At 41.4% G+C, this 12,650-nt stretch overlaps 1 protein-coding gene across 1 annotated transcript in view; it reads right to left on the reverse strand.

The window, feature by feature from the left end:
- NEB (nebulin) overlaps positions 1 to 12,155 on the reverse strand; it is a 99,360-nt gene extending 87,205 nt beyond the window's left edge. Inside the window, exons 1-12 of the mRNA XM_066323198.1 lie at positions 12,053 to 12,155; positions 10,671 to 10,736; positions 5,988 to 6,032; positions 4,431 to 4,643; positions 3,961 to 4,068; positions 3,717 to 3,821; positions 3,312 to 3,416; positions 3,109 to 3,213; positions 2,313 to 2,417; positions 1,162 to 1,266; positions 885 to 992; positions 360 to 476 (exon numbers count right to left, since the gene is read on the reverse strand). Coding sequence (XP_066179295.1) covers positions 360 to 476; positions 885 to 992; positions 1,162 to 1,266; positions 2,313 to 2,417; positions 3,109 to 3,213; positions 3,312 to 3,416; positions 3,717 to 3,821; positions 3,961 to 4,068; positions 4,431 to 4,643; positions 5,988 to 6,032; positions 10,671 to 10,703 — 1,149 coding nt within the window. The 5' untranslated portion in view covers positions 10,704 to 10,736; positions 12,053 to 12,155. The remainder of the gene's footprint in view (positions 1 to 359; positions 477 to 884; positions 993 to 1,161; positions 1,267 to 2,312; positions 2,418 to 3,108; positions 3,214 to 3,311; positions 3,417 to 3,716; positions 3,822 to 3,960; positions 4,069 to 4,430; positions 4,644 to 5,987; positions 6,033 to 10,670; positions 10,737 to 12,052) is intronic.
- Positions 12,156 to 12,650: the final 495 nt, after the last annotated feature.

Below are 12,650 nucleotides of genomic sequence, written 5' to 3' on the forward strand. Positions count from 1 at the left end.
GCAAATAACCAGAATATAAAATAAAAATATGTAAAAAAGCACCACATATATTATCATTATTAGCTGAAATTCCTTAAAACAATAGGGGAAGAACTGTCCTCTTGTGATTCATTATCCACAAGTATCTAAATTCACTGTCCACCAATTAGCCATCCATGTGCCACTGCTGTTGCTACACTCACCTGTGAAGAATCCATTCTTTACCTAAATTGTCCTGGCTGATGCTATATTATGACAAATATGGGTCTACAAAACTAAAAATACTACAAGATCCAAAGGAGAAGCCTTGTGAAGAAATGGTGAGTGTGGTTTCTGGTACATGACTGAAAATGCCATAGCTGCACATTGATAATACTCACATCACTCAGAATATCTCCTGCAGTTTTTAATTGCTTCAGCAGTGGGTTCTCTGTAGCAGGGAGCACATTATAATCTGCAACAGCTTTTTTCTTTTCATAGTCTGCTTTGTATTTGAACTTGAAGGAATAAAAATAAAAAAAAAAAAGAGGGTTTAAAAATCGACATTAAAAGCCAAATGCTCACTAACCTGTGTGATTGCCCAGAGAAGATCTGGCTGCCCCTGGATCCCTGGAATAGTCCCAGGCCAGGCTGGACAGGGCTTGGAGCAGCCTGGGACAGTGGAAGGTGTCCTTGCCCATGGCAAGGGTGACACTGGCTGGTCTTGAAGGTCCCTCCCCACCCAAACCATTCTGTGATATGAATCTATTCTATGACATGATCGTCAACTTTATAGGAAAAAATACCCATTATCCACCTTATGGTGGCAAAGGACCATGAAAGGTCTTGCCAAAACAATTTCAGCACAAACTTGTGTGAGTTCAGAACTGTTCCCAAGCTGGACAGGTGGCACACGGGTCCCTCACCTTGCTGACATTTTCTGAAGCTCGTTTGTTGGCTTCATATTCTGGAGTTTCAGTCTGCATGAAGTAGATTTGGTCTTTCATGTTTTCAAAGTCTTCCTGGTATTTCCTCTGTTACGAACGGAGACAGACAGAAAACAACATCATCATCTAATTGTAAATTAGACATCTACAACAAGGATTATTTAGGAAATAAGCTCCACAAATGGAGCCTCAGTATTTTCCACGTGAACATAAACAGGGATAAAGCTGTTGAAGAATTTCTGCAGGATTCACTCACCATACTTAGATTTTCTGCATTCATTTTTGCAATTGCCACATCATAGCATGGAGTTTGACTCCACTTGCCTTTGATTTTGTTTTTATAGTCCTCATGGTAAATAACCTATAAGGAAACAAAACAATAAAATTGAATCCCCAAGATACAGCTCCGTTTTCACTTGACAGATTCATTTTTCAAAGCTGTCTTTTTAAAGCTGCTTCATATTTGACATCTGCCTTATAACTATTTTAGCAGTTATGGTCAAAAACACCTTAAATATGATTTGGCTGAACCATTCCAGTGTTAAATCATTTCTCTTAGTACCTTCTCTGACTTAAAAAGGATAAATAAATAATCTCTAACATATTCTTTTAGTTCTGTTTTCTCCCTGGTCACATACTATTAGGATTTTGCCCATTCAGTCAGAATTTACTGGTATTGCTACTGGAACTGGGTATAAGAAAACACTCTGAATTACCTGGTATTTGTGATTTCTATTATTTATTCAAGCTCACAGAAATCAAGTATTTAAAGAGTTTTTCTAACAGAACACCTGCCTGAGTTTTGACTCGGTGTTCCAGGTGCATTTTTCAGCCACAGTTGCATTACTTACCATAAAAAATAAAAACTCCCTCAATGCTTTTTCAACATTGCTAAAGAACATATATGGCAAAAATAATCTTTTTTAAAAAAAATCTCTATTTCATAGTTTTGGAGGTACCTACAAAGCTTATTGTTTTATTAATTTTGAAGAATTATGGTACTGGTCCTTTTTTTTCCCATGTTATAAAATTTCTTGATGACAATTTAGCTTTTAAGCTAAGGAAATATAAGATTAAACAAATTTTCCCTGAATTAATTATTTTACCTTACAAACGGGTTCAGTGCAGTTTCCAAGGTGGTTTCTCCACCATGAGTGAATACAGCATTTCCCTAATTTTAAAATGCAGCTGATTTTCAATACACAACATAATACATTTTTTAAAAAGAATAATGGTTAAACTCTGAATGGAGATAAAACCCTTCTTTTGCATTACAAGATGATGCAACTTGGTCCCAATTTCTCCAGCAGAAGTTGGTCCTCCTGTGTGTTTTTCCTTTTGCCTTCCTTTTGCTGAGGTCCCTTTTTGCCTCTCTGCCTGCAGGAGCAGGGTCTGGGTTCTACTCACATCACTCAGCTGCCGTGTCACTTTCTTGGCTTGTTCCACATCAGGGGGGTCTGGCAGGGAGGTGAATTTGGCTTTCCTTTCATCGTGCCCCTTTTTGTAGACAATCTGAAAGGGTGGAAGAACTGAACAGTTATTTGAGCATCACAGCATTGAACCCTTCTACCACCACATGAATAGAAGAAGTTCTGCCCTCAGCCCCCACGGCAGGAATTCTTTAATCTGTGTATTAAAGAGAACCTCTTTAATAGAGGTGTATTAAAGAGAACCTCTTTAATATTGTATCTATGTATTAAAGAGAACCTCTTTCAGAGGTTCCAGAGAACCTCTGAACATCAGTAAAATTCACTGAAATCCCCTGTGGAAGAGTTCTGGTATCTAAATATCAGCAGATCCCAGTCCCACCAGTCCCTGACTTTTCTTATCATTGTTTTAGAGGCACGTTTGCAGACCCACAAGAGTGAACTGGGCTTGGAGACAACACTGAGAGTTTCTGCCTTTGGGGAGATACTCGAGGTCTTCTTGCTGATTTAATAAATTAATTCTTCCATTCATTCCTAATCCAGCATCAAATTGCCAATGGATTTATACTCCAATATGCTCTATTTAGTACTCTAACATCAAGTACATATTTTTTAATGAAATATCACTACTATCAGAGCTTACCTAACACAGTTTTATTTTCTCTTCCATTGTGAAGCTTTTATATCTAATCAAAGTCCATAAAAGCACGTCCCAGGTTACACCATAACCCAACAGCCCTTGGTACTCACATGCAAATCTCTCCTTTGATACTCACATCACTCAGAGACTTCTGAGCCTCTGCCACCCTTCTGAGCTCTGGACTGTCATTGTAGGGATAAAACAATGTTTTGTCTGCATCCCAGTCTTCAGTATAGAGTTTCTACAGGAAAAATGCCAGAATGCTCATTATTAATTAACTCCTGGCTTTGAAAGCTTATTTCACTTCAGCTACTTAGGTCTATGGTTAGTTTTTGTTACCTTGCTGAACATTGCTGTGTTTTTAATTGCATTCACAAGCTCTGGAGCATCAGGGGGAAGCAGGTACTTGTCCTTATTCTCCTCCCAGTTCTGTTTATATAATACCTGAAAGGAAAGATCAGCAAGTCGGTCACTCTATCATTAAAAAAACTATTTACTTCTATGAATAAACTTCCTGCTTTAAAGAATGTTTTTCAAAAGCGAAGTGTCAGAGCAGTAACATCTGAAGTGAGCAACTGGAAATATTTAAGATTATACTTATATTTGCCTTATCAACTTCTCTGCTGTCCCTCCCTCTGCTTCTGAACCACTGTATAAACGTTGCTTTAGCATCCTGAGCTTAAAACTTTGCTCTTATCAGTAACCTCAGGATCCCTCAGTGTTGCAAAGTCAGAAGTCACTCACCTTGCTCACTTGCTGTGACACTTTCTTGGCATGTTCTATATCCATGGCCTTTTCATCCACGTGACAAATGGTTCTGGCAACTTCCCCAGCCATGCGGTATTTAACCTGGAGCAGTGCACAAAAGTCATTGATTCTACAACAAAACTGTTGTTTGGGTTTTTTTTAAACCCAGAATAATGACATTTTCACCCTTCATTTAAACACCCAGAACCTGGATGAACCTAGGAATGCAGGTGTTACCCACCTCACTGAGCTGGTCCTGCACTTTCTTGATCCTTCGGATTTCTGGGGTGTCAATTGTGGAAGCATATGGCTTTCCTTTTTCTTTTCTAAATTTTTCTTTGTATTTGTTCTGGAAGAAAATAATGATAAAAATAATTAAGACATATCCCCGAGTTCTGGCAGAATGTATCAGCAGTCATTGCCATATTTATCTGGTTAGGACAGGGACTTGGGGCAGATTATTCAACAATATAAACTAAAATTATTCAACTACATTTGCACTTCTGCTTATTTTAGCCAACTGAGTTTACTCTATCTGACACAACAGGAAAAAAATCCATCTCTAACTTGGATCTCCTCTAATTTATTATAATCCCCCATGAGTTTAGTATTGATAAACCCAGTTATTTACACTATAACTATCAAACAATCCCTGTAAAACACTTTTAAAGCTGGTGTTCCTCAAGAAATAAGAGACATGGAACAACCTACCTCGCTGAATAGGTCCTTCATTTTATTGCTGTGTTCCAGGTAAGGCGTCAAAAACTTGGATGGGTCCACTTTTGTCCTGATTGTCTTCTTCCTGATGGGAGGGGCTGCATCCTCCCCAGAGGGCTGGGTGTGCTCAGACGTGTAGGTGGTGACTGTGGTGGTCTCAGGGGCTGAGTAGTCTGTGCTGATGGTCTCAGTGATCTCAGTGACCACCTGGAGATCAAAACAATTCAACAATCATTTGTTTTATAACTGTAAAAGTTCATTATCATAAGTGTTTTCCACCGCCCTGAGTTGGGTGTGCTCAGATCTGTAGGTGGTTGTGGTGGTCTCAGGGCTTGAGTAGTCTGTGCTGATGGTCTCAGTGATCTCAGTGACCACCTGGAGATCAAAAAAAGTCAAGAATCACTTGCTTTATAGCTGTAAAAAGTTTGGGGTTTTTTTGTTTTGTTTTGTTTTTTAACACAAGCATTTTTCACCCCCCTGAGCTGGATATGCTCGGGTCTATAGGTGGTTGTGGTGGTCTCAGGGCTTGAGTAGTCTGTGCTGATGGTGTCAGTGATCTCAGTGACCACCTGGAGATCAAAAACAAATCAAAAATCACTTGCTTTATAGCTGTAAAAGTTCATTAGAATAAGGGTTTTCACCCCCCTGAGCTGGTGAAAGGATGCTCTGCTCTCATCCAGATCCACACGGAGACAGAAAATCAGGGACACTTTTCCTACTGGGATTACCATTGTGTTCCCTATATATCACCCACTCTAAAAAAGCCCCAAATGAGCTCTCTGGCTGGTTCCTGCATCAAACTCATGGAATTACTCTCCAGAGGGTCTGGGAGAGTGGGGCTCCAGCTGCCTCTGCTCTACATGCATTAATTACCAATCAATTAAAATGCTTTATACACTTGTTTATCAACATGGTCATGCTGCAAGCAGTAATTTTAATACTAAGATTCTAATGAAAAGCATCTAAAAACAATTATCACAACTAAAAAAACGTGCTCCAAAGCCACCCAAATAAATGTCAGGTTTTATTTAATATCAATTAGCTTTATAAAAAACTGCCTTTAAAAAGGAATTCATCAAGGTCAGAGTTCTGAAAGTTATTTGCATCAATGAGACAGAGCTGAAAATGCACCAAGAATTACACAATTAATAGCTCATTTCTGCATAAGCCCATGCAATAGACAATATTTAATGATAACACAGCAGAGAGTTGGGTTGTAGCTGTTTTAGAAGTAGATTTCAAATTGTGGCAATCACTCCTTGGTGACCCAAATATTTGTTAGCAGGGACATGATGAAAAATCTGCACAACTGTAATTTTTCAGTGAAATTACACAAGGGGAAGGGAACAGAACTGATACATGTAAACTCATCTTAGATCATCTCACAGCAAGGACTTGATCAAAAATAAAGAATTAAGCAGCAATTGTTCACTGATATTTGTGTGTTTAACATGAAAAATTAAACCTCAGAATACAAAAAGCTGCTAATTTAGTGTTTCGTGTTAATTACACGCATTTATGTGATACATGCAGCATGACAGGGACCTTTACCTCGTGTGGCTCACCCTCCTCAATAACTGTCTCCTCAATGTAGTACTTTGAAAAAAAAAAAGATAAAAAACATCATTGTTAGGCCAGATCAGCAAATTGTAGCTTCTGTGATGCTATTTTAAAACATACTTGTGGAGAAACAGGATTTTAGTGTTTAGGATTTATGGAGTCATTTGGTAACTGAATATCTGTTCATGTTTTTCATTAATGGTTGGATTTTTATTCCATACATTCCCCAACTAATAATTGTCCAAATAATCAATGAAAGATTGCTATCTAATTTTACCCACAACCACATTAGAAGAATCAGCATTTAAACCCGGGATTTTCCTGGTTTTTTTCTGGTGACACCCATGACTGTTGTCCTCAGGGTTGTTCCTACAAGGACACCAATAATTTCTGGCTGCTGGTTAAACTTTGTTGCTGATCACAACTCTGAGCCTGCTGATTTTTCACCCATTTTACTGCCCATTATCCCCCCACATCTCAAAAATCTGGGGATAAAACCACAACGGGAGTTGTCCCTAAATCAGACCAGGTACTCAACCTTCACTGGTCTCCCCTTGTCCACAGCAGCTGTGAACTCATTTTAAAAATTAATGAGGTTCATCAGCCATAGATTGCTCTTGATAACTCAGTGTTCACTTCTCCACACGACCTTCATGTCTTTCCTGTATTTAAAAATAGCTTCTCAAAGGATTTGCTCCACAGCCTTCCCAAAGAACAAAGTGAGGTCGACCAGCCTGTAGCTCCCCGGATCTTCCTTCTTGCCTTTCTTGAAGACCAAATCCAGCTGAACATTGCCCAGGGATGTAGGAACGGAGCTTGTAATGTTTTGAGTCTTTACGTTTCTCCCATGTTGTCTGTTCCTGCTTCCACCTTCAGTATATTCCTCTTTTTTTGGTGTCATTTTCCTCAATCAGGAGCTCTGTGCTCCTCCACTCCACCCTTCTGCTGTTTGATTTCTGCACTTTGGACTGAGCTGTGTGCTCAGGGAAAATCATGCTGGATAAACACCCAACCACCCTGAGTGCCTTTGCTGTTTCCCACAGGATTTTCCCTGAGCAGCCCCAATTCTGCTCTTCCAAAATCTGGGATAATTCCACGTATTTTGCTCACTGCTCCCTGTATCTTCAGCTCACCGCAGCCCTTGACCTTTGCATTTTCCACCAGTTCTGGCTTGTTTGTGAGCACCACATCCACTGGAGCATCTTTTCCAGATGGGACAACAGAGTTGGGAAAGGATCTGGAGCACCAGGAGCAACTGAGGGAGCTGGGAAAGGGCTGGAGAATTCTTGAAGGAGCTGGAAAGGACCTCGTGAATTCCTGAGGAAGCTGGGAAAGGATGGAGAATTCCTAAAGAAGCTGAAAAGGGGCTGGAGAATTCCTGAAGGAGCTGGGGAAGCATGGAGAATTCCTGATGGAGCTGGAGAAGGATGGAGAATTCCTAAAGGAGATGGGAAAGGAGTGAAGAATTCCTAAAGAAGCTAGGAAAGGGCTGGAGAATTCCTAAATGAGCTGGGAAAGGATGGAGAATTCCTGAGGAAGGAGCTGGGGAAGGACGGAGAATTCCTGAGGGAGCTGGAAAGCGGCTGGGGAATTCCTAAAGGAGCTGAGAAAGGGCTGGAGAATTCCTGAGGGAGCTGGGAAAGGATGGAGAATTCCTGAGGAAGGATGGAGAACTCCTAAAAGAGCTAGAGAAGGATGGAGAATTCCTGCTGGGGAAGGATGGAGAATTCCTGAGGGAGCTGGGAAAGGACGGAGAATTCCTGAGGAAGGATGGAGAACTCCTAAAAGAGCTAGAGAAGGATGGAGAATTCCTGCTGGGGAAGGATGGAGAATTCCTGAGGGAGCTGGGAAAGGACGGAGAATTCCTGAGGAAGGATGAAGAACTCCTAAAAGAGCTGGAGAAGGATGGAGAATTCCTGAGGGAGCTGCGAGGGCTCAGCCCAGAGAAAAGAAGGCTCAAGGGGGGAGAACCTTTTGTCTCTACACAACTCCCTGAAAGGAGGTGCGGCCAGATCGGGCACTGCTCCCGTGGAATTATCGGCCGCACGATGAGAAACAGCCTCAGGTTTTGCCGCGGGGAAGTTTTTATTTATTTATTTGTCGGATTGGGAAGAAAATTGATCCGCGCGGTGGCGCCGTCCCGCGGACAGAAAATGGCGGCGGCGCTGAGGGAGCGGCGGGGCCTCGGCCTCCTTCACCTGCCCCGCTCGGAAATAACGGGAAAAAAGGCTTTTAAAGACATTTTTAAAGGCTGCTGAGGGAGCAGCCCCCGCCGCCTGCGGGATGGGCTTCACCCGCACAAAGAGAAAATGGGAAAAACCCAGGGGTTCTGGTGGAAAATCTCCTCCGAGAGGTAATTGCTTGGGGTCGCTCGCCGCGAACGGGAAACGCTTTGAAGCGAAAAAATTCTTGTTAAAATGTAAGCGTCTTTCTGAGGGTTCTTCCTCAAAGTTAGTTCAAGCCGTGCTTCCCAAGCTGAGGCATATTGGGCTGTTCTGAGGTGATTTCCGTGCCTTTGTAAAGCCTTCCACAAACGTCCCTCAAAACCTTCACCAGACTTTCTACAAAACTGTCCACAAACTTTCTACAAAATCTCCCTCAAAACCCTCGGGAAAATCTTCTACAAAATTGTCCACAAACTTTCTACAAAATCTCCCTCAAAACCCTCTGCAAAATCTTCCATAAAATTTTCCACAAACTTTCTACAAAATCTCCCACAAAACACTCTGCAAAATGTTCCACAAATCTTTACACAAACTTTCAACAAAATCTCCTGCAAAACCCTCGGGAAAATCTTCCACAAAATTTTCCACAAACTTCCTACAAAATCTCCCGCAAAACCTTCCGCAAATCCCCCTGCAAAATCTTCCACAAACTTTATACCAAATCTTCTGAAAAAACCTTAAGTGACTTGACAGCAAATGTTTGCGTCGCTCGCTGTGGGTTTTTGCACATCCCAAGACAGCTACAACATCGAGTAGTGGCTCATAATTGCTGAGAAAATTTAAAAATAGCATTTTAAAATCTTTGGCCATGCCTCAGCTGCTCAATATTCAGCGATCATGTCCTTCTCTTTTAGAAGGTGAATTTCTGCTAGAACTCACGGGTTTAAAATCTTGGACTAATGCAAGAATTAAGAAAATTCTGGAAAGGCTTAAAATTGTACCAGATGCTGTTGTTCCTCTTTTATTTAGCATCTGACCACGAGCATCCCAAGGGAAGCTACTAAAGCAGTGCCTCTTCAGCCCAAGGGATGTGGTTACAGCAGGATGGTCATTGAAAATCAAAAAACAAAGGATGAAATGGGGGCTGTGGGAACAAAAAGCCCAAAATACCATAACTCCTGCTGGAGTAAATAAACAATGAGGGCAAATAAATATCCATTACAGAGAGCACACAATGCACAGGAAACGCAAAGGCAATTACAAGTAACGTGGGAATGAGAAATTTAAGGAAGGGTTGGTGTCATTGTAGCTAGGTAGTAGAATGTCTCTAAAATCTATTTTATGAGTGGTGACAACTACTTTGCAAAATGCATTTAACTACTCTGACTGGCAAATCATTTGGCTTTACTTCATTCATTATTTGAAATATATAAATCTGGCAGTGCCCTCACACCACCTGAAGTCAACAGTCCACTGAATGAGTTGTAGGATGTTTACATTTATAATCTTGTTCTTTTCCTCAAACACTCAGTGATTTTTTTTTTTAATTTTTTTGTGTATTTCATGACACATAAGTTAATTTCAGAGCAGTGACAATGCAACAAATAAGACCACACTGTTAATTTCGCGTGCTATTTCAATAACAAAGTCATTCTGGTGGCTCCCGCTCCTGGGGAATTTTTTATTCAGTTTCCTGAGACTAAATAATTCAGCGTCTAACTGTGAGTTTAAATGACCTACTGGCAAATTAATCCATGATGCAACTCCATGGACTTAGAATCACAGAATGCCCTGGGTTGGAAGGGACCATAAAGATCCTCTATTCCATCCCCTGCCATGGGCAGGGACACCTCCCACTATCCCAGATTTTTCCAGCCTGGCCTTGGACATTTTCAGGGATCCAGGGGCAGCCACAGCTTCTCTGGGCAACCTTGTGCCACGGCCTCCCCACCTTCCCAGGGAAAGATTTCTTCCTGATACCTAATTTAAATCTACCCTCTGTCCATTTAATGTCCCCCTCCCCTTGTCCTGTCACTTAAACCTGGCTCTGTCTCTGCCACGTCCCAGGCTAAATTGGTTTGTGGTCCTCTGGTGGCACAAAGCTGCTGCATTTCTGCAGAGGCAGGGCTAGAACGGGGCTTCCAAAGTCATCTTCTCCAGCATGGATTGGGTGACAGAGGGCAAGCCAGGAGGGAAAAGAGCTGGCCCAGGGCATCTATAATTACGCAGGGAGTAATCAGAAAACCTCGCACTGTGAGTGTGGGATGGCTCCAGTCCTTATTTAAACTGAGAAACTATGACAGGAACCAGGAGACTTTGCTCCACCAAGAACAACTGTTGTTGTTGTTGTTGTTTTACTGATGAAACCATTTAATAGATATCTAATCATCCCTAATCTGCAGAGAGCAAACATCAACCTCTGCTCCTGAGCCGCATCTCAGTGAGGTGATTAATGTATTCAGTCACAAGGCAGGAAACAAACATTTCTACTCTCACATTTTCTTCTTACCTCCACAACTTCCTCATATTCTTCTTCCTCCATTCTGAAGGTTTGATTCTGTCTGTCCCCCACTCACTGGTCACGCAGCAGGTGAAAATGTGAACAAACAGTATTAGCCCATGACTGGAAGTACCATGAGAAGGTACAAGTCAAGCTCATAAAGTACTCGGGGTCATGGTTAGTAACTAGTCAGACCCTAAATAAAGCTGGGATCTGACATTACTTGGAAATTAATTAATGGAAAAACATTGGATTAAATTTCAAACTACCAATATAAATTACAATTTTGGATAAATACCTCATTTTAGTTATAACACCAACACTGAATCCAGCGAAAATAAAATAAAAGAGATAAATACAATAAAAGAGAAAATAAAAGAGATCTCTTAAAACATGGTATGATGTTTTCATTACAACAGAATTATTTGAAGCATTTTTCTTTTCTCTGTAATTATTCCATGCTATTACATTATATCATTCAAGCTCCCGTTTGAATGGGAGATTTATATTCTAATGTATTCATTCATAAGTAAGAGCATAATGTAGAAAAATATTGTAAATATTTTTTAAGTGACCTTAGGTTAATGAGGCAATTTCTGTCTTCCCAGCATCAGCCTACAGAGAAGCTCTGGGATTTTTTTTAAGCTCTTGTGGATTTTTTTCTCTCTGTTTCTTCAGACCTGGAAAAGATGAAAATCCACAGAGTTGGCTGAAGTACAAAGCACAGATTAGTGTCAGAACCTTTGAACGAATTAATTAACGCACTGATTTTGCTGTGAGGCAAAGCTACAATTTTCCACCAGAGTCTGCAGCCCTGTTTCTAATGTTGGGAAGGGATGAGGCTTTGGAACAGCTGCTCCTGAGTCCAGGGATATTTGCCGTGTAAGCTAATCCTGCCAACTGATGGGGCACTTGGGTTGAGCTGGCTAAACTGCAATTCCTTCTGAGGCAAGGGAAGTCAAGTCATGCAGGTTAAATATAGGAACACGGAATACTGGCCCTTTTTAGTCCCAATGGGCTGAGAAAAATGGCCAAAAAATGAATTGGGAAAACGGTGTTGTTAACTATTAAAATAAATTAAGGATAACTCAAATAATGAGCGACAAGTCACATGAAACAGTAGGCTGAGGTGTGTGAATAAACTCAAGCAGTGGGGTTTTCATATAAATACAATCTCTTCAGCCCATCACTGTTACAGCCTCCAGCCACACTTCCACACCCCATTCCAGGTCCTTTTCTCCTCCTCCAATCCACAGCCGGTTATTCAGACACAAAACCTGACTTCTGTGGGCAAAGCACAACGAGTATTCCCAAAAAAACTACAGAATGGGGAGACAGCTCAAGATCCTCTTCTAAGGAAAAGAAGTGAAATGCATTTAGAATGTTCTTACCAGCGACATGCAGTAAATATCCCTTGGAGCAAAGGCTCTCCAGTCTTCCCTCCTGAGCAGCACTGGGTGAGAGCGAGGGGGTTCAGCGGCTCCCGGTGACGCCTGTGGCCCACACAGCCAATCTGGCTCCAGCCTGCTCGAGTTTCATCCCTAAATATACTCAGTGACCCCCGAGGGAGGCCACCTGTTCTCAGCAGCATCAGGGAAAGGGAGCTGGGCACCTCCGTGCTCCTCAGGAAACCCAAAACACACCAGAGCTTGGCTGGAGCTCACCAGGGCTCGGTGAGATGGAGCCCCAGGCAAACCCAAGGGACTGTTCAAAAAAAACATAACTATCAGAGTTGATAAGAACATTGAATTTCAGTTGATGGAGGCAATTTCATTCCTATAATGTGCCTGAATAAACACCATCTAAATTCAAGAATCTCTGAACTTGAGGAGTCCACACTGCAAATTAAATTTTAGTATAAACCTGTCTTTAATTTCACCCTGTAAGTGCACCTGAAGTGCTTTTTCACCTTGATGCAAATAGTGTGTCAAAATTTTTATCACTTATGAAATGTTTCGTAGCTGAACACACAGGCCCCAGGAATGTGTG

The sequence above is a fragment of the Sylvia atricapilla genome, chromosome 7, assembly GCF_009819655.1.
Source record: "Sylvia atricapilla isolate bSylAtr1 chromosome 7, bSylAtr1.pri, whole genome shotgun sequence".
Lineage (NCBI taxonomy): Eukaryota > Metazoa > Chordata > Aves > Passeriformes > Sylviidae > Sylvia > Sylvia atricapilla.